Here is a 22,543-nt window from a genome sequence, read left to right as displayed (position 1 = left end):
AAATGTAGTGTAGATGGGCTTCTAGAAGAATGTTTGCATTCGATTGCTTTTAAACTATGCTTTTGCTAGTCTTTTTCCCTAAGCCCTTTTTGAAATATGTGGGAGAAACTTATCCACTTATTCTTTACATAATACTGCCCTTGAGGGACAATGTGAGCTTTCTGACCTATTAATCAGAGTTACTAAGTGAATTTATTTCAACAGATGTTCAATGGCAGACACCTTCTCAAAACCAAATGTCTTCCTTAAGAATTGAAAGGAACACACTTTATATATCAAATAAACAGTTTCTTTATCTTTTTTCTATTCTAGTGCACTGACAGGCAGAATTCACCAGTCACATCACCAGGGTCCTCCCCTCTGGCACAGAGAAGAAAGCCACAGCCGGACCCTCTCCAGATCCCACATCTGAGCCTGCCACCCGTGCCTCCTCGCCTGGACCTAATTCAGAAAGGCATAGTTCGGTCTCCCTGTGGCAGCCCAACTGGTTCACCAAAGGTAAATCGATTTAATTAAAAACACAGATAATAATTTTATATGACAGTTATTCATTACTCAGCTTCTTTTAAATTTCTTTTCTCATATTTCCTGTGCTCTTAATTGTTTCTGAACAACTTTGATGGATTTCTCATTTTGTTTATGGTGAACTCACTATCATATTCCTTGCTGTATTATTAGAAAAGTTACTTTATTACTCAGAGAGAGCACATGTCTGTAATAGCCCCCTAATTTGCTAAAATAAATAGCACTCTAGGTACAGTTATTCTGTAAAGTGGATTTAAAAGGCCATTATGTATATTAAAATACTCTTATCAAATGGTATTTTACACTCATTTTCATAGTGCCATGACAAGAAAAATGTGATGGAAGTATATTTGCATAAGGGCTTAAGGTGTAATAAATTATCATCCATGTTCGAGGTGACTCAGAAGAAAATTATATGTACTTTTCATACTTGAAGCAATTAATTACAAAGAATTACAGCATTTGCTGAGTAATTACATTACTGTTCAATATTAAAGACATAATTCTAACTCTGTAATCCTAAGCCCACACTTTAGTTCTGTGTGGATTTTTTCCCAAATTTGATAAGGGGATATTTTACTTAATTAAATACAAGATTTAAAAAAATAACTCCATTTGGTAATATACTTTACAGTCTAAAATTAGTTGTAAGCACAATGTTTTAGTAGTAGTTAATTTTTCTACATTATGGTTAACTTAATTTTAAGATCGTATTAAAACTTAGAATGTTACTTAGAGTGTTACTTAGGCAGAATTATGTAAGTATACAACATATTCCTTTTCTCTCTAATATTTTCTGACAAAAGCACAAACCTTTCATCAGATGAACCAAGTATATAAAAATGAAAGTTATGCAAGTCACATAGTTTCAATTCAGGAGCTTATACTTTCAATATCATTTTATTGTCAGCCAGTCAAAATTATCATATAATTTGGGTATCCTGCTACTTTTTCCTGTATTGTCTGCAATTCTAACATTCGAGTTTATGTACTCATTTCTACAAAAAAAAAAACCTAATGAAATTCACTTATGAGTCTTTCATTAACTTTTTAAAATTTCATTAACTGGTGATAAAAAGAAACTTATGAAAAGATGGCATAAGGAATCTAATAAAGCTCCATTATTGCTTAGAAAACAAAAGCAATAATATATTAGTTGAAGTCATTTCAGTGCATGGTACAATTATTTATTTGTTTGTTTATTTTTCCCTATGTGTCTCCTTAGTCTTCTCCTTGCATGGTGAGAAAACAAGATAAACCACTCCCAGCACCACCTCCTCCCTTAAGAGATCCTCCTCCCCCTCCACCTGAAAGACCTCCCCCTATCCCACCTGACAATAGACTGAGCCGTCACTTCCATCATGTGGATAGTGTGCCTTCCAGAGACCAGCCAATGCCTCTTGAAGCCTGGTGCCCTCGAGATATATTTGGGACTAATCAGTCAGTGGGATGTCGCCTCCTAGGAGATGGCTCTCCGAAGCCTGGAATCACAGCAAGTTCAAATGTAAACGGAAGACACAGTAGAATGGGCTCTGACCCAGTGCTTATGCGGAAACACAGACGCCATGATTTGCCTTTAGAAGGAGCCAAGGTAAGAAATATGCAGAACAGAAGCAAAATAATCTGCTTAAACTCTTCTGATAGGAGGTAGTATAAAAGTTGGATAGTGTTTTTTGTTGTTGTTGTTGTTGGGGTGTGTGTGTGTGTGGTTTTGTTTTTTGTTTTTTTTTTTGTTTTTTTTGCCTAGTGCAGTACTTCCTTGCAGGTCCGTAATTATCTCCAAGATATAAATAATCAGAAACTCATTAAAACTTGAATTGAAAAGAAGTCAAGAAAAAGGTTCTGCGTAATGATTTAATTTTAATGTGAAGACACTAAACAATTTGCCAGAGGTTTATTTTGCCTTCCCTTATTTTATGGGAGAATTAACACTATTATTTTTAGCTCTCCTTTTTCTATTTAATTTTTAAATAAGTTGTATAATTACAACAATCATAAATCATTATAATTGTTGTTGCCTAGTACAGTATACATTATGCAACCAGGTAAAACGAACTTCTCACATAAAGAAAGCACCAAGTCCAGGTCATTTTTACAAAGCAAACTGCTTCTCCATAAAATTGAAAGAGGCTCTCACACATTCTTGAAGGATACCACCACCACCATTTTTATGTCCAGGAAAGAATTTAAGCTTGTAAGAAACCAAAGAGATAGCAGCAGAAATCATTGAGTGTAGAATTCTTTGTAGGCCCTTGGCAGAATTGCTCATATTCTGATATTTGCTTTCATTTCTGGCTCTGTGATCAAATAATTGAGGCTTACCTATTTTGAAGACTTTAATATCAAAGTGAACCCATCTCTATTAATCTTAAATTGTTGTTTCAAGGAAGTAATTTATTTCTTTAAAATAATGGCTTGCAGTTAACGAATTTGCCCTGTAATATATTCAAGAAACAAAGAAGTGTGAAATATAACATGTATTCACCTTCTATGTGTATGTGTGCGTACAATTGTACCTAGTATCTAGGAGAATAGTTATTCGCCGAATATCTAAATCCTCCACCTCCTCTATTTTGGAATAAACCCCCAAATAATAGCTAGATGTGGAGTTTCAGAATAAATTTTAACAGTTGACATTTTCATTCAAAATACTTGTCCTTTTTTTTTAAAAACAAACAAACAAACAAACTCATCTTCTCTTTTGTCCCTTCCTCTCTTATTTAGCATAGTTCCTAGTGAATACTTGGTAAGCACTGAATAACTTGCCTGCTATTACTACAATATTTAATCTGATGATAGAAGCAAAAAGTGTTTGCATGCTGGGGTTTAGAGTGGGTGGGGGTAGTACAGGAAGGACTTGAAGGAAGAAGATGACCATAATATACACCAGTACAGATGGTTTTATATATTCTTCCAACACTGGCCTTCAGCCAAAAGTAGAGTGTAATTTTCTTGTTTAAAATAGGTTTTTCTTTTTTTTTTTTTTCTCTTTAGAAGAGTAGTAGTTTCTATAGGTAGATGACATACAATAAGAGTCTATTACTAAGGTGAGGGGATGAAAGGGAAAGGGAAATTATTTTGATTTAAGAAAGACTCATCTTTTTAATGAAAATGGTAAATGTTACAATGTGTTCTCACCCTATATACCTAGTATGCAGTTATTTTTTTTAAAGTTTAAGAGTTTGGGGATTTAGATATTTGGAGGCTGATATAATTGGTCTCTCCAAATATAAACAAATACGTTTTTGTGTTGAATTTAACAACTGCTATTTAGACTTGTTTTCATTAGAGGTAATGCTTTAAGTATTACCTTCCTACTTTAAAGATAAGAAAACTTGGATAAGTACTAAAATTGTAAATTAAAATTAAATGTACATATGGAATACCATAAGAGGAATTCATAAAACTAAATACCCCATAAATGGAGTGACAACTCAGTCCCTGTTATCATGTGTCTTCTCTCAGTGTGCCTGTTCTCATCATCCATTAGAACCATTTGCCCTTTTTATTTGCATCTTCACTAGATAAATGGTAAGGGAAACAAGAATAAATCAAATTTTAATTACTCCATTTGCTAGTTGTAGAGAGCTCTGAGGAAAAAAAGCCGTCTAATTCATAGTTAAAATGAAATGTAAGAATTTTCTGTGACTTTCATTTATTCCCTTTTCTTTCCCCTCCCACTTACCATAATCAAATAGCTAACGTAATGCTTTACTTAATAACATGAATCTGCAAGCTAAGAGTTACTAGGATTATTTATCTTGTTTTATTTTCTTGTAAGAGGTTTTTTCCCTATAGCACTGTTTCATTCTCTGAATTCTCAGGTTCTAGCCATGTTATAAACCTGTTTCCTAATAAATATTTTGTCGGCTAGATATTTACTTTTGTTTGTTAATTGGTTTTAATTATCTGAGGTGAAAATATTTGCACTAAAATGTTTTCAGATACCATTGGAAACTTGAAATTTATCTCCTGTTTCTAGATACTGACATCATATCCAACTATCTTTATTCATTCCTCTTGAAAGACTAAGAATACTGTTGTTTTTTATGTGATAAATCAAACTATCTCTGATTTGTCATGTTACTTCACATGACATTATTCTCAAATGACCTTGTGTATAATAATTGTTGAAGAGGTTGCTAGATAAATACATCGAATGATTCCACTTTTTGAGATTGTGACTTTTGCTCTTTTGGTGAGACTCATGTTTATACGAACAACCTTAAACTTATCTATAAATCTCAAAAACTGTCTTTTGGAACATAAGTCCTCTGTGTACACTGGTCCCATTTCTAATCGGATGCTGTTGAAGGACAAATTATAGCAACATTTTTGGGGTAGTGTATATGTGGGATTACATGTCTGGTATAGGGAAAATAGGGTGTGTTAGGATTTTGTACTAATAAAAGTTACATATACGCTACCCCAAAAATGTTGCTATAATTTGTACTAATAAAAGGTTTTTCTTAATTCTGCCAAGATTATCACAGAAGTATTTGTTTTCCCTATACCTCAAGGGTCCCAAATACCTTAATCTTAATTTTTAAATAATATCTGAATCATAAGAAAACATTTCAAATTTCAAGATTAGGATTAAATGCTATCTTGAGGCATGTAGAAAAATGTTAATCTAGGATAACCTAGAATTTATAATAAATTATATGATAACTCAGATTATACTTCCTTCACAAGTTTAAACTTCCCCTAATGTATTCTTGTTCCTTCAGCCTGTTCCATCTATATGAGTACTTTAGATATTCAAGACGTTGGGGAATACAAAATGAAAATAGTACAGTTTAGTGAGGGTGAGACACGTATACCATTAACTAAGAGATAAGGCACAGGAGTCACATCTAGAAAATAAAATGTGGGCTCCCGAAGAAGAAAAAAAAAGCATTCTAGTAGAAATGCAGGGTAAAGAAAGAATAAAGAAAGCTTCATGTAAGAGGGTCACTGGCTGTCGACATTAGAAGGTTGGTAGGTGTTATTTTTTTAGACATGACAGGAAGGAGTAGCATGGAGGTGGGAAAACACACATAGTGTAGGAAGTCACTTTTGAACAGAATATAAGGCATATAGAAAGAGTAAGTGGGATACATAAAACTATAGCAATGTAGATTGAAACCAGTTATGGAGTGACTTATTTTCTACACAAGGTTATGTTTGATTTGGTAGACAGGAAAGAGTTTTAACGGCTTTTTTTGTTTGTTTTGTTTCGGCAGAGGAGCAACAGGATCAGAATGTTTAAGTAGATAGCATGTCTAATGGAATTGTGGTAGATTTGAGATGAGCTAGAAAGGCAGAAGAGAAAGATATTTCCTTAGCTGAGAGTTAAAGAAGGCCCGAATTAGTGAGACTTCAGTGCGAACTGCTTCTGTTGATGCTAGCAATCTCCACATTCAAGGAGCTGCAGTTCTATTTGCAAACGAGCTTTTCAGATTTCCAGAGAAAATAAAATACTTATTTTTAGCTAAAAAAAAAAAAAAAAAATCAGTTTGTTTTTTTTTCTCCTCTTAAATCCCCCCGCTTCCACCCCTGACCTATGGATGTTGCTGTTTCCTTTTAAGAACTGGATCTCTGAAGGCCGGGCATCTCCTCCCACACGCTCGCGGCGTACACCTGGGGCCTGGTGCACCGGGGGTATGGTCCGTGGCTCTACCTGGGGCACGAACCCAGGACTTTCTGCGTGTAAAGCAGACGTGCTAACCACTACAATATGGAGCCACTCCCCAAAAATCACAGTTTTTGATTATTGCATTCCTTTCATTAGTGGAAGCTAAAATGATTTTAAGTTTAATGAAATGAGTACAGGTGGGAACATGGCGCTTAGAATGAAATGATGTAAAATCTTGTCATCCAATCACTATTACCTGTATGTTGAGGTCCTTTGCTGTTTGCATATATGGGTAATCAGACTAATTAGGAAAGATTATGAAGAGTTATTTGGTATTAGGTGTATTGTTAACCCTCAGTACCTATTTTAGAATAGTTTGCAAGATCAGTTATTAAACAAATTGCATATATTTGCTGAGAGAATTTCAGTAAACTAATGAATTTCTTCCATTTGTACTTGGGAAAGTCATTTCATTGGTTAATGCCTTCATTAATAAGGTCATCTAAGCCAATCAGCAGTCAGTTTTCATTTCAGCCTTACTGTGTGTAAAACACCGAAGGAATATCCTATAAAATGAGGAAATTGGAGAGTCTTTGTTCTGGTAGAGATTCAGTGTACCATGAATGCTCTTACATAGAACATAAGCAGTATATCAGCACATGTCAATCACAAAATGAATGGTTCAGAAAAGACATACTGTGGCATTTCAGAGACAGGAGAAATCCTAGAGGTACTATGAGTTAATAACAGTGTGTCTAAGGCAAACAGAGGCTGTTTGCATTTTAAAGCATATTAATAGATTGTTTCACAAAATTATGGCAAGTCACTTAACTTTCCAAGGTTATTACTCTCCTAGAGGATAAAGTACATCATTAACACTGTCTGCCGCTTCATGGTTTTTAACGATGATAGACACCATTGCCAGTGTGACTTGTTGAAATTTATTTGTAGTACAAAATGTGGATGCTCTGTTATTAATATGTTTATTCTTTTATTTAGCTAATGTGCAAGATGTAAGCATTTTTAATATCAATAAACATTTTACTATATTTATATTCCTTTTCATATATGTTCACAGTGTTCTGAATATAAAATTATGATTGTCTTATTGTTAGAGCCAATACAACAGAAACTATTATTTCCACATCTCCCTTTTGTAACTGTTGAAATGTTACTAGGTGTCAACAGGACATTAGATACTTCTCCTAATAAAACCAGTTATTACACGTAAAACCCATATTACATTTTCCAGAATGAATTGTAACTATATTTGTGACTGAAACATCAAAGAGATTTGATTGCAAAAATCTTACATTGTACCTATTCCAGCAACATTCACAGGACTCCAATTAAGGATGACTTTAAATGCTTATTATCATAATGAACATTTGTGGTTTGATACATTTGTTGTCTCAAATGTTTGATTGTTTGATATATTTGTTGGTTAAAAGAAATTTTTCAAGTTAAAGGTTTTTTGAACTTAGCAATGATTACTATCTACTTGAAATTGTTTTCTCTCTAGCAAAATTCAAAAAACTCTGCCTTGTTTCATTATTTGGTCCATAATCAGAAGCCTATGATAAAATTATTTTATTTAAAGACATATTTTGTTACGATGTAACTATAGAATATTGAATCTAACATGGGAGATATGAAAAAGAGAAATTGGAACTATAGAACAGGAGCCAGTTTTTAGAATGAAATTTTAATGCTCAAAAATTTAGATTGTGTAGCTTTGAAATGCAAACTGACATATTTCAAATGTATTCTTTAAACATGATCTTTTTCTTATTTTAAGGTGATAGAGAAGGATATGGCCTTTTCAATTTTGTATTATAAAGCTTCAACACCATTTTAGAAATATGAAGGGGAAAAAAGAAATTGGTAGGTCATTGATTGGGTTACCTAGGACTATTCAAGTTACATTACATCCTTTTTCCTCAGCATCAACTTACATCTTTTAAATATTGATAAGAGTTTGGGAAAGAGGCCAAAGATAAAACTCTAAATATTACTTAAAGTTAAGTCTTAAAAATATATTTAATCTTTTCTTGTGAATATGTCTCTGCAAAATTTTTCTCTTTTTAAATTGCTTTAGTTTCAAGGTGTTGGATTAGTAGAGAGCAGTTGTTCAGACAGTTCCTGTAATGTAATGAGCATCCTGGAAATCAGAATTTCTGAATTCTCAGTAATTAAACACTGGCTCTCTATGGTACCTTATGAGCAAGGTAATCATTTTGGTTTGTTTGTTTACACATTGAAAACTATGTATAAAAATGCCTGTACTTTGAAAGCCAGAAGTTGTCTCTAGTTACCAGTAGTGCTGAAGCTTAAAAGAACAAAGGCATTTCTGGTTATACTCATGGACTGTTTTATTGAGAAGTTGAAAAATGTTATGTTAACCCCAGAGAGATATAATTTAGAACACTTTTATTTGGGAGGAACTGAAATAATCACACTAGTGCTGCTTTTTTCTCTCCTGAATCTTTACAGAGAACATTTAACTTTTCAATAAAAACTGATCATGTTTGGGGAATATTACTATTTATTTACTTACCCATCTATATCTAATTTATAGAAATTATAGCCTTACCTGTCAATATGTTTAAGAATCATATATTATCTTTCCTTCATAGAACTTGGTACTACTTTGAGTGGTGGTGAATAACCATTATGGTGCTGCAACTCTTACGTAAATTATATGATATGGCATTTGTTTAAATAAGCTGAAATTAAATATTCTTTTCAAAATTATAGATTTTCTAAAAGCTGCTGTTATTTTAAGATCCTCCAGAAGTTAAATCTAAACTAACCTTTTGATTTCCTTTCAGGTCCTTTCCAATGGTCACCTGGGAAGTGAAGAATATGATATTCCTCCACGGCTTTCTCCTCCTCCTCTAGCTACCGCCCTTCTTCCTAGCATCAGGTAAGTTTTATTGAATTCAGATCATTTGCCCAGGCATATAAAAATATTGTCAATAATAGTTTTGAGGTTCTCAGTTCAAAAAGTACAGGGTGAATAGAAATGCGTGAGTAAAAATGACCTAGCCAGAATTATAAACTGAAGTCCAGAAACTAAGATCCTCTCTGATTCTTTACTGGTAACCACAGCATCTACAAGTCTTATATAAACTCTGAGGTTACACATAGAACAACAGGGAGGGGAAGCTTAATCCTCCCTGCATTCAAGAAGAGGGTAGAGTAGCACATAGCACAACAAGTTCTCCCTTCCAATTTAGCTCTTTGTCAGAGAAACCACATTTTTCCTAGCTAGTTTGACATCATAAAATAATCTTTGGTTTTTCCAATTTTCTCATTTCTCAAATCCATTCAGCTACGAAATCCTGTTGATTATTCTTTTGAAGTTTTTCATAATCAGCTAATCTTCTCTGTTGCCTTAGCTTTACCTTGTAGCTTGACAACTGAATGAGCCTGACTTGATCATAGGATATGATCTCAAAATTAATATCAATGGATTTTAAAGCTAGAAAAATGAGTTGACTCTGGTGTTTCATTTAAAAAATGGGAACTTGTGTTCCCATTGAGATTACAATGGACAGTTACATACACACACACACACCCCACCCCACCCCCCCAAAGCAGGATAAGGCCAAGTCTCCTGATTCCCATTTTCCTACTCTTTATATTGTCTGCCTTTTCTCCAATATATTTTGTTCACACAGCTGATTTAATTTAAATTCTGCTCTCCCCAGATAACTTTCTTATTAAAAACCCAGGATTGTTCTCTTTCCTTCTAAATTATCCTATGATCTTCTACTAGCAATAAGATCCACAGAATTTTACCCAACTACTGTTTAGTAATTCCTAATGCTTGCCCTCTAATCTTGTCTTGCTTATTTACTGACTTTGTGAGTTTTTTCCTGCTGTTCCTTCCTATGTACTACCTTTTCAGAATCTTTATTCTAAAAGTCTGTGTCTCAGGTGCCATTTCTTGAAAATTTCCGTGACTTCTTTAGTCGTAATGCTAGTAATAAGACATTCTCATTCTTCTTCCTAGGGTTTATTGTCTACACATTTAATTGTACTCTGCTCTACTGTTTTCTAATTTTAAAGTGCCTTTCCGCATTAAAAAGATTATAAGGTTTTGAGGGCAAAAACCTATTCTTTTATTTTCTGATTCTCTCATAATTACTGTTTTTGCTGTATAGTGAGTACCAAAAATACCTGGTTGCTTGGTTGATTGACTTTAATATCTGCTAAGATCTTCATTTCTAATTAAAAGTCTTAGAGCATCTTCACTCCTTCCTCTACTGGTCATTGAACTCCCACTAAACGTATGAATTCAAAAGAAGGATAAGCTAGCTAGATACCAGTTCCCAAGAAATTTACAGTCTACTTTGAAATAAAGTTAACATACATGAAATCACTAGAGAAAATTATGCACTAAATTATATGATTCTAATCTGCTAGTTTTTAATAGAAACTTGGAGGGAAGAGGTTATTACAGACTTTGTAAGTCAGGGTTGTTTTATAGAGAGGATGGAAATTTCCTGAGTCATGGAGAGTAGCACAATTGGAAAAAGAGCAGTGCATGAGAAAAAGAAAGTGCGAAATTTGACATCATTCAGGAGAGAGTCGGAACAGTAAGGAAACAAAACTAATTGGACCATTCTTCAGTGGCAACTTTTCTCAGAACTGCCATGTATGTAACAGACCTAGAAGTTGGAAACAAATATACATATTTTATGTAGTAGGTTCTAAATAGGTAAGAGCATGATATTCTAGCCTCAGATGAACCCTGGATATATGTATATGAAATAAAACATTTAAACTCATTTACCTTTGATAATTCAATGGATTTTAAATCATAAAATAAACTAGGTAATTTCTCTGGGCCTCACTTTCTCCATCTGCTAAATGAAAGACTCCATTTATTTAAATGATTTCCAAAATCATTTTGAGCTTCAACTTTTTAGGTGCTATGCAATGTGTTTTTCTTTTAAGGGTTACTTGTCTGTAATGTTAATTATATATGAGTTAGATTAGTGCCCTGGTTTTTTTCTTTTCTTAATTTTTTCAACTATTACCTCATGAGAGTTTATAACCTTACGATGAGTATAGACCTTAAGCTCTGAGGGGACAAAGAACAGTGGTCTTGGCAAAATTTAACTCTCTAAAATAGGGATGTTGAATGTTCCAAGTACCTGTTTCCATGTTAGACTCATTGTGCATGTTTCAAAATCATGCCACAGCAAAATTACAAATTACTAATCAACATAGACATTTGCAGTTCTAACAAATGTTGAAAGCCCCAATGTTGAATTCAGTAATGTCAAAGCTAGCATTTACCTCGAAATCTATACTATGTTCTTGTAACTATTTACTGAAGTGTAATTGTTAAATTGTTTGATTTTACTGTGATTCCCATTTACTTGATATAAGTGGCTACTCTGTGATAGTGTTTACCTATAAAACTGTATGTTCGTAATTATGTGATTCTTAGTGTAACTTATCTTGAGATCTAGAAAAATATAGAATTTATCTTTTAAAAATATTGTCATAGAAGTTGAAATTATACTACTGTATATAGATTTACTTATTTTTTTCTTAAATGATTTTTCTAAATGGTTTCTGTTTAATTAATACCAGCGATGTTTAGCTGTAAATATAAAAATTTTAAGAAGCTTGAAATGTGGGTAATTTGGAGGGGAGAATTAAAAAACCCTATATGGATTATTTTTACTTTGTAGTGTAAATTTTTACTAAATTATATTTAATATCGAAATAATTTGATGTTTCAAAGTTAAATTAAATGAAACTTGAAACAGTTAAAAATATTTAACTTGACACAAGATATTGGCAAGTAAGCAAAGGAATTATTGTTAAGTAATAATGAAATAATTACTTCCAGGTAAAATAATGTTCTGGAATGCTGAGCAATGTCCTTTTTTCAGAAGAATATTTTTTTTATGCCTTGTCTTTTAGAAATCAACCTTTTATACTTTTGATATATTAATCTTAAGCCTTCAAATACACATGAACCAATATTACTTGATTCATATTATTGTAAAAAGGCTTTTTTATAGTTGGAGGTGATAGTGTTGATTATTGTTATATATTTTTCTAAACAGATAAGGTTGCTAATATTTTAGGTTCAACGAATAGAGATTAAATTTTGCCAAACTTTCTTATTTTCATTCAGTAGCATGTACTGACTGGAGATTCAGTGTGAACAAGATAAAATCCCATCCTCACTGTAATTTGTGCTCTAGGTAAAGAGAACAGAAAGAAAAGAAACCAGTAACTATTGTATATGGTCAGGTAGTGCTAGGAGGAAAAATAAAGCAGGGAAGGAGATAAATAGTGATGGGGTGGTTTATTCTTTAAATGAGGTTGAACAGAAACCTAAAAAGAAGGGAGCAAGCCGTGAGGTTATCTAGGTGAAGAGCATGAACAGAACTGAAGTACAAAACAGGTAGTGAATCTCTTTGGCATATCTGAAGAACAGCAAGAAGGGCAGGGTGGCTGGAGTTGAATAAGGTATGCAAGAACCAAATCATATATTACCTTTAAGGCCATGATAACAACTTTGGTTTCATTAGTTTTAGGAGCCATTGGAAGGTTTTGATCAGTGTTATAACATGATGCTAGTTTGCATTTTTAAACAGTTTCACTGGCTGCTATGTGGAGAATTGTCCTTAGGAAAGCAGAAGTACAAGCAGGAAGACAAGTGGAGAGTGTAGTTGTCTGGAGTGGTAAACCAGTAAGAGATGGTCAGGGCTTTGACTGGAGTGACGGGGATGGAGTTACGTGATCAGCTTTGAGTTACATTTTGACCCAGCCGTACCTGTTAATAGACTGGATGTCTGTGAGGTATGATAGGGATGACACTTAAATAGGTTTTTGCTAAAGAAACTGGTTTGTGTCATTTACCAAAGTGAGGGAGATCAGCGAAGGAGCATGTGTGGAAAGCGGGCAGAAATGGTAAAATTAAGACATGGATCTGTTGAGTTTGAGGTGCCTATTACACACATACATCCAAATAGAGATGAGGATGGGATAGCTGGTCGTACCATCTAAGCTTTAAACTTTATATTGTATACAGGTAAATATTTCTGTTGTTGTTATGTGTCATCAAGTCAGCTCCAACTCCTGGTGACCCTATGAATGAGTGAATGGTTTCATCTTAGGTTTTTCAAGATAAAGAAAAATAAAGATTGAGAAAAGAAAATGCAGCAGTGGCTTACCATTGCTTTCTGCTGCATAGTGAGCATAGCCCACGTGTGTTCATCATGTCCATGGTGTCACATCACCAAATGCCTATGAAATATAAACACCTGGCAGAAAAATTTTTCAGTAGGTACTATATAAAGCTGATAAATTCATTTCTACATGGCCTGTGCCCAAATTTAGTAGATTAGTTATATTCTTAGACATATAAATGCAATTCAGTGAGCTTTTTAACAATATAAGAACTCTATATAAATATTTATTTATTTATTTATTTAAAGTATTACCTTGAAGAAAACGATATCATTAAGCCCTGTTGATATTTTAGAAAACATATTTAAAACATTTCTGTGTAGTAAAATTTTAGTAAACATCATCTATTATTATTGGTTATTGGTTATCATCATAATTTCCCTTTATATACTGAATTGCTGGGTTGAAAGCAAACTAAAAATGTGGAGTCTTGAATGCAGCTTCAGCTACTGCCACTTTCCTGTGAGTTATCTAAGTTATCTAAGAAGTCCACGCCCACAAGCAACATCAGTGTCTGTGCATATGCACATGCCTGTGAGTGTAGTGTCTTGAGATAAGTGTAAAACTATAATGCTAGACCAATTTGACTAAAGTGACAGGCCAATTCATGGTAGAGGGGAAATGTTTTGTTTTATTTTTTTTGGTTTTTAACTAGAGAGTGAATAACAGAGAAAGAAAAGAAAAAAGTGCTCAGCCACAGGAGCTATTAAATATCTCATTGTAATTTTTAAAAAGTAAAGGAGAATGTGCTTGATGGACATTTTTATCTTTTTATATGGTGCATACCAGGCTTTGTTTCTTATGCTTAATGTCCAAAAAGCAGGAAAATATGTTCTGTTATTGTTCACCTGAGCGTTTGTGTAGGCAATGTGTATTATAGTCTTAAATTAATGTAGTTTATGTTCAATAATAAATCAGTATCGCTGATTTAACTATGAATCTTTATACTTTAAAAAGTAGAAAACTTTTTAAATGGAAGATAAAGCTGTAATTAAGAACTACTGTTTTTTTCTTAACCCTCGTGAATTAAAGACTTTTTATTAGTCTTTGAAACAGCTTCGTTTTAATACCTGAAAATCTTTTTAAGACTTGCCAAGATGGTGCATTATTGCCTTCAGTAGATGGAAAAGTGCACTATTATCCAAGATGGCAGTCCCCTGTAAATAACAATTGATGTGAGATATAAAGAATGGTGAAGAATGAGTCCTTTTCAATTTATGCATTATAATAGCTGTGGCATTCTTTTTTCATTGCTGTATCATGTATAAATGTTTGTGTATTTGGTTTGGACCTACTGATATATGATTCAGTATTTGAAACTTGGACTTAATTTATAAATCAATGAGATTATGCAGAAAAAAAAATTAAGTTTCGTTCAAATCTCCTGCAAAGTGGCTTGACTACCCTAACATAGGTTTTCTAGTGTTTTGTGGCAAATCACTAGAACCTACTTGTTGACACATTGATAAAAAAGAAACGAGGGCTGCAAGTATATCATTTTAAACAGACCTCAACAGAAAGAGCAATAGTGTGTGGAAAGGGTAAAAAATAAATATTATGGGCATTCTTTTTTTTTATTTTAGTATTATAATTTCTAAATTCAGATAGAATCATCATCTCTCTTTGTATGAAAATGACATTTGGAGGATGGCTATAATCTGGGTGGGGAAATGCCACTAATTCCACTAATCTTTCGTTTTCTCCAGCTAAAAGCTATGATGCAAACTGGTATTAATATTAATCCCAGTAGTCTGACAAATCTGTTACTTGTAATTTACCATAAAACTAACTGATTTATGATCACAAATAGGTAGCCTTAAACAGAAATGTGAACCATTGGATTCTATTTAACGATACAATCTACATTGTATTTCTTATGCTATCTCTTTTTTGTCTCATAGAGGCATAATCTACCGTATAGTTTCCATTCCTCCATGAACATATTGATTCAATGATAGAAAATGTGTAGGGTTAGAAAGCGATATTATTTTCATATTAAGTGAGGGCATCTTCACGTATTCCACCACGTCAAGCATTTCTTATGTTTCTCTTAATGTTTCTCCATAGGCTCAAATAGAATTAGTGATTTTCCAGGCCACTAAGAATATTAAGCATATCCGTTTGTAAACTTTGCTTATGTGCAATATCTTAAATGTGTTAAAATGAATTTTTAATTTTAAAATACATTTTTTCCAGTTAAAGCATAATTTATATACAGTAAAATTCACCATTTAATATACAGTTTATGTGAGTTTTCACAAATACATACTCATGTAGTCACTACCACAATCAAGATATAGAACAATTCATCACTCCAAAAAATCCCCCTGTGCCTTGTGTAAATTTCTCCCTTTCTCCTAATCCCCTGGAAATTACCAGTCTGAGTTATGTCCATATAGTTTTGCTTTTTTCAGAAGGTCATATAAGTAGAATTATACAGTATGTAGCCTTTCGAGTCTGGCTTCTTTCTACTTAGCATAATATGTTTGAGATTCATCCATGTTGCCAGGCGTATCAGTAGTTTGTTCCTTTTATCATTCAGAGTAAGTATGCCATTGTAAAACACACCATGATTTGTTTATCCATTCCTCTAATGAGGAACATTTGAGTTGTTTGCATTTTTTGGCAATTGCAAATAATGCCCCTTTAAATATCATCATGAAGTCTTTAATGTTCAACATGTATTAGAAAATTAGATTCTCAAGAAAAGTATAAGTTTCCTCAAAATTTATCTTCTTGGTTGCTAAAACAGACCCATACAAGTGTTAGAAATAATATTGGTTAATTTGAAAATGTAACTTAAAACTTGTTTCTCCAATTTAACAAAAAGTCAATTCGAAAATGTAACTTAAAACTTGAATAAGTTAATTTGAAAATGTAACTTAAAACTTGTTTCTCCAATTTAACAAAAAGTCAGTGAAAATACTTACAGATAAAGCTTATGTTAAACCTAATAATGTACCACACTGACTTTTCTTGAGGTCATGTACCCTCAAAATTAGTATGTATAAAACTTATTCAATATATTGAGGAAATGACATATGTGGTGGATGTGCCATCATTTCGAATACAGCTATATTTTGTGTTACCATTTCTCTGGGCTGCGATTTCTCTGAATTAAGTATTTTTCCTGTTATGATTGAGATAGTTAAAAGTAACATGGACTAATGTACATGGCATGTCAGGCTGCAAAGATTCAGTTTTAATAAAAGATATTCTTTAAAACATTGCCTTAGGATACTATTAAATAATGAGTCTTACATGTAGAAAACAAGCAAAATATATCATATTTAAAATGCTTTTCTAGATTATGAAAGGATCCTAAAAATGATTGTTTCTTCCTTTAACAACATGGTCATGTATTTCTCTAATCACCGGTCATTATTTTCTTTAAACGCTTTTGCGTATTCCCCTGGACAGTACCATGCCAAGCCTTTGTTGATTCAGGATCTACCCTTAAGCGTTTTGCAATTCAAGACAGAAATAGAAGAGAGATGTAGATGAATTTATAGAAAACATAATGTCAATGAATAAACATGTATTAAATTACACGTAATAGAAAAGATTAAATTTCAAAACTGTTTTGTGGGGCAGTGACACAAGAGGTTCATATATAGACAACAAAAATGGATGTTCCTACTTCACTTTTTTTTCTGGAAAAGTTGATGTACTAATTTAGGTATCAAGAATTGCTCAAATGAAGAAAGAAAAATACTTGGTTGGGTGATGTTTGAAGTATGTTATACAGGTAAAGCCAATAGGATATGCAGAAGGTCACCTCTCTGATTATATGCCTCACACCATTAATATAGAATTGTGTAGAGAAATACATCTGTAAGCCTTCAGTTTCAAAAAATCACTAATTAAGAACAGCGTTGGAACATATATTCTTGGTTTGTTTCAAAAGTGCACGTGCAGAAAATGAATGTATTACTGAAGGCTCAAATAACTAACATAGAGTGAATTTAACAAGAGGTGCACGTTGCGGTAAAGACGGCTATACATCTTGGAGAGTATGTGTCCTTTTGCATTATCAGTGTATTAACTCAGGGATGACAGCACAGTGCAGAACACACCATGAATGTATGGTAATGTAAAGAATATGAAGTGATGGATGTACATGGTAGGATGGTTTATTTGGCAGCTTTAACTTGGAACCAGCCAAATATATTTGCTCTATTTTTTTCCTTTAGTATCCGAAGAATTTCCCATAAGCTAAATCAATAACTGAAAATTTTCTTGTATCCCAAAATTAAATATTTTCCCCATTGAGAAAAGTAGACATACATGATAGCTAATGAAAATTCTTAAGATAATTATTTTACCACTTATTTAGTTGCCAGTAAAATTGAACTCGCTTCTTGAATGAGTTTGTGAAGAAGGAAAAAAAATTCCACAAATAATTACATATATAATTATATTAATGTAATCCTATATAATAATGTAATCCTTTACATGAATTGAGATTTCTTTTTTGGTATTTTGTAATCAGTTTCTTTATCTTATTTGTACCTTCCTCCTCTCTTATTCTTTTAAGACTTTATTTTTCAAAGCAGTTTTAGATTCAGAGGAAAAGGTACAGGGATTTCCTCTATACCCCTACCCTGACAGGTATCCAGCCTTCTCTGTTTTGTTTTTCATTTCCTTCAAAAATACTCCATCTGTTGATTTGCAGCAAAGTAAATGAGTAGAGGAAAATTACTCAGATGAAGTTCTTTATCATTGAAGAGAAAATATAGAATCAGCCACAACAGATGTGATTTCAGAAATTATCTGTTCTTGTCACATAATGCAGTGCTGCTTTAAAAACTCTTGTCTTTGGAAGTAACCTACAATAGGCAGAGAGTAGAACATTCCTAAATATTTGGTTGATGTCTTTTTCTTTTATACAGTATATATTTGAATTGCATAGGAAAAAAAGTTTCATTATGAATTAAAGTATGTTAGGACATAGAAAGAAGGTATATTTTTCTTACTTGCTAGTAAAACCCATCTTTGTCCTTGAGTTAGCTAAATTGATATTCATGTTTATAAGAGTTTGTAGAAAGGTAATGTTTGAAATCCCCACTCTGATGCCCATCAAGTCACCATTTTGCAGTCCATATCTTCACAGGCCTTCATTCGTAATGTGCATCTTCTAATATTACACCATAGAAGATGTAACCCTTAAGTTATTCACAAGGTCATTAGCTTGTGCTCTGGGCACTGACAGTGGACTTTCTGTCACTGCATCACTGTGTTTTCATCTCACTATGAACTGTCATTTTAATTCCAAGGTCCTCCAAATAAGAATCAAAAATTCCTATTGAAACAGTCTCCAAAGATGGGTAAAAATAACACTTTTAAAAAATCTTCGAAGAAATTTTTCTTTCTTTTCTGAATTTCCTAGAGACTCCAATATATTGTTGAAACTTGAAAACCTTCAGGTTTTTCACAGTGTCTTCTTGTAATGGTGACAAAGAAAGCCCTTAAAATTGTTTTCATTCTAACTAGTGAGAAGAAATCAAGATGAAAAAGTTATTTAAGGCTTGACGGCTAATATACCAAAGGCCTCTTGCTCCCTCTACAGAAGGTGCTTCAAAATTGCAGTCACATTTTTAAATTTTATTTTAATGAACAGATTTGTCATGAGGTTCATGATGATTAACAAAAAGCTTTGGATCCCAGTGTATCTCCAGTGTCTTGCAAACTGGTTAGTTGTCCTAAAGTTGGTCAGGGTAGGTTTGGTGTTTTTCTCTTGCATTAGCAAAGGTGAAATTAAACTCCAGTAGCAACAGCTGTGAAAAACAGTAGGTCGTTTTCTTTTTTTTCCGCTTGTTTGTTTGGCTGTGTTTTATTTACTCTCATGGATTGTTAAAATGCTTGAATATTTCTTTTGATATTAGGTGATCATTTTACTCATTTTTTTTTTTTTCGATTTAACCAGGGAATTTAAGCCATAAAAATAACGTACTGTACCTCAACAACTTGATCAGTTCTCTTATTATTTACTTCTAATTGTTCTGGTCATTTTTAGTTCTTAGTTGTTTTCAGAAAAAAAAAATTAACGATTTGAATTTTAACTTCACAAGAGAAAGAATTAGTTCATTTAATTAAATTGGATTTTTTTCAGCTATAGGTAATACAAGAGAAAGTTTCATCTTTCTATAAAAATTTCATTAATATATAAAATTACCATGCATATATATTTACCATCTTAATTTACCCATTTAAGTTAAATTGGACAAAGTGTTAATATTTTAGTAGCTTTGAATAATTTTATGCATTTTTTCTTACAACTCCAAGACCATTTCATTCGACAGGTTACTAGTTTTCTTATTTTGCCATTTAAAATCAGCAGTATGAAAATTCTTATATTTCATCAATAGTCTTAACAAGAGATTGAAAACCCTTTTCATTTGTATTTAGTATAAGAACAGCCCTCTTGTTACCCTGTAATTGAAAAATGAACACAAGTAGCTTCTTTGATTTGAATATATTACATCAGACTTACTGGTTCTAAATTATTATGCTTAAACTACACTGGATTTTTCTTTTTCCCCTCTGGTAGGTGTACTGGTCCATTAGCAAATTCTCTTTCAGAGAAAACAAGAGACTCAGTAGAGGAAGCTGATGATGAATACAAGATTCCTTCATCCCATCCTGTTTCCCTGAATTCACAACCATCTCATTGTCATAATATAAAAACTCCTCTTAGGTAAGAATGTGGACAGCTTTTTAATCACCTCACATCTGCATGAGCATTATCATTTCTGGTGTTTATTTTTAAGCTGTTGAATCATATCTATTGTTTAAATATCTTTGCTTTCTTGCCCAAAACTGCTGCTGCTTATATATTATTTCCTGTATTACTTTCAGAGAAAACTAAAAGATGCAGATTTTTCATGAATCAGGAAGTCATTTGACTAAATTAGTTGACTAGTAAGTCAGTGGGACATTTCGTTGCCTCTCTCTCCTAAAAAATGTAACAAATTATACTCTGATAAAACTTGGCTATAGGTTACATGGTGATTAATTCGTGAATATTCAATAAACTATTTTCAATCCATTTTATCAGTTCTAAGTACAAATCTCATGAAGAAAAATTAGTACTTAGAAACTAAGGTATTATGCCAACCTTCCTTAGAATTTTTCTTCATGATGTAAAGATTAGTATAATTTATATTCATTTCCTTTCTTGATGTGCTACCTACTTCTATTCAGCTCATGAAGAAGTTAAAAAACAATGTTTCCCTTAACTGTTTTTTTCAAATCATTTTATTTTTTTATTTTTCAATTACAGTTGACATTATTATTTTATATTAGTTTCAAGTGTATAGCATAGTGGTTAGATGTTTATGTAATTTACAAAGTGATCCCCTCAATTAGTCTAGTACCCACCTGGCACTGATACCAAACTATACTATAAATCTATAGTAATGAAAACAGCATGGTGCTGGCATAAAAACAGACACATTGATCAGTGGAACAAATAGAGAGCCTTTAACTTTTTTTAATCAGGTACTTACCTATTTTACTTTTGCTTGTATCAAATAAGAATATAAAGAATAGTGTTTTCTTCTTGTCAGTGGTTTATTTTCACTATAATGGAGACATCCTTGATCTCAATGAAGTGGCAGCCTCATTGAAGTATTTGAGTTACCAAAAATGGGTGATGTATATTGAAATATTAGTTTGTCTTTAGGTAGAAGGATGATTCTGCATTTATCGAATTAGTATACCATAATCTAATAATATTTTTCTGTTTATTTTTTATCAGGCTGACATATGAGTTACTCAATAAGTGAAATCTCAGTTTTAAAACTTGCTTTCTAAGTTCCAGTTTACTTTGTATAATAACATCCCTGGAGCTAAGCTGGGAACATAGAATAGTGCTCACCGCTGGTAGCCCAGACTTCTGCCTGCCAGTATCTCCTTGTTTGAGAGATAGGTGAGCCATTGAACACTTCAGTCATCTGTGTCCTCTTTACTTAGTGTACCATTTCCTTCTGAGTCAAGTCAATCAATGGAAAGCATTTTATGCATGGAGCGATCCCTTTTTAAAACTTAAAAAAAAAAAAATGTTTTTTAATGCCTTTCTGTGAGTTTTATTTTACAGTAGATAATCCAGTACTTGAAAAAGAGAAGCAAATCTTCATTTTAACCAGAGATCTGTCTTAATGAATGATCTTGGTTAGAACTATCAACACTCTGCAGAATTATTAACCAGGATTATTAACACTCTACAGTCCAGGGCTTCCTACTTTAAAGCAAGAACCAAAGCATTTCTTGCTACTTATTAGAAACATCTTATGTTTCTAATCTGATGTTTAAGATGTTTGTGGCTAAAATATTATCATTGAGAAGACAAATAACTGAGGCAATTTTTTAAAACAGAAGAACCCAATGTCCACTACCTTTATCAGAGAAAAACTTGTCCCTTTACATTAAATATAAATTGTTATAATTTTCAGTTCCTATGGATCCTACAAATGTGTAGCAATTTTTAAAAACTAAAACAAGATGAAATTTTTTGGTCTTCATGGGATCTCATTATTTTTCATTGCTAGAGAAGTGAAGGGTATAATTTAAGTACTTTAAATTTTAATTGTCCTGTCGTATTGGATGAGCTGTTTGGTGACAGGCCTCCCAAATCATGAAAATAAATTTGAATTATGACCATCATTATCATCTTTGTACAGCTATAGAGAAGTAGTAAATGTTGATAATTCCTAAACGTAATTGGGGTGAATTTTTTATCTAATTTGTTTTTGAAAGCTGATGGATGAAGTATCTTATGTTCTCTACTAAACACTTTAAGCTTAAAAACGTTCTTTTCTTCTGTTCCCCCCTCCCTTTGGAATATCAGGGAATTGTCAATATGTGGAAAAAGTTAAACAGTAGATGAATAATTCAATTCAGTTTCAGTAAAAATCCATCATTATTATGAAAATTCAATACATGATAACTATTTTTAAATGAACCCTCTCTGGCCCCTTGAAGAGATGTGGCCACCAGAGAGAATGGAAATGAGTTTCAGATGAAGCACTCTTGCAATAACTATTCAAATATCCACTGTCTCCTCCATTATGTATGTACTTCTACTTTGCCCCAAGAATTCAGAGTAAATTGAAGTAAAATATAAACTCTGCTTTCAGTCGCTCTTTGTGAGCAGAATAACTTGGTGAGCAGAGTTCA

The 22,543-nt window shown here is 32.7% G+C and overlaps 1 protein-coding gene across 6 annotated transcripts in view; it reads left to right on the top strand.

Moving 5' to 3' along the window:
• Positions 1–22,543, top strand: part of CBLB (Cbl proto-oncogene B) — a 204,105-nt gene that overhangs the window by 145,830 nt on the left and 35,732 nt on the right. For all 6 annotated transcript variants that reach the window (XM_025050952.1, XM_006905441.3, XM_006905443.3 and 3 more), the window contains exons 11-14: positions 313–498; positions 1,751–2,116; positions 8,974–9,068; positions 19,917–20,063. In XM_025050952.1, the coding sequence (XP_024906720.1) occupies positions 313–498; positions 1,751–2,116; positions 8,974–9,068; positions 19,917–20,063 (794 nt within the window). The remainder of the gene's footprint in view (positions 1–312; positions 499–1,750; positions 2,117–8,973; positions 9,069–19,916; positions 20,064–22,543) is intronic.

Source organism: Pteropus alecto, unplaced genomic scaffold (genome assembly GCF_000325575.1).
Source record: "Pteropus alecto unplaced genomic scaffold, ASM32557v1 scaffold270, whole genome shotgun sequence".
NCBI lineage: Eukaryota > Metazoa > Chordata > Mammalia > Chiroptera > Pteropodidae > Pteropus > Pteropus alecto.
Note: the sequence above shows the minus strand (reverse complement) of the source record. Positions and strands in the feature narration are given on the sequence as shown.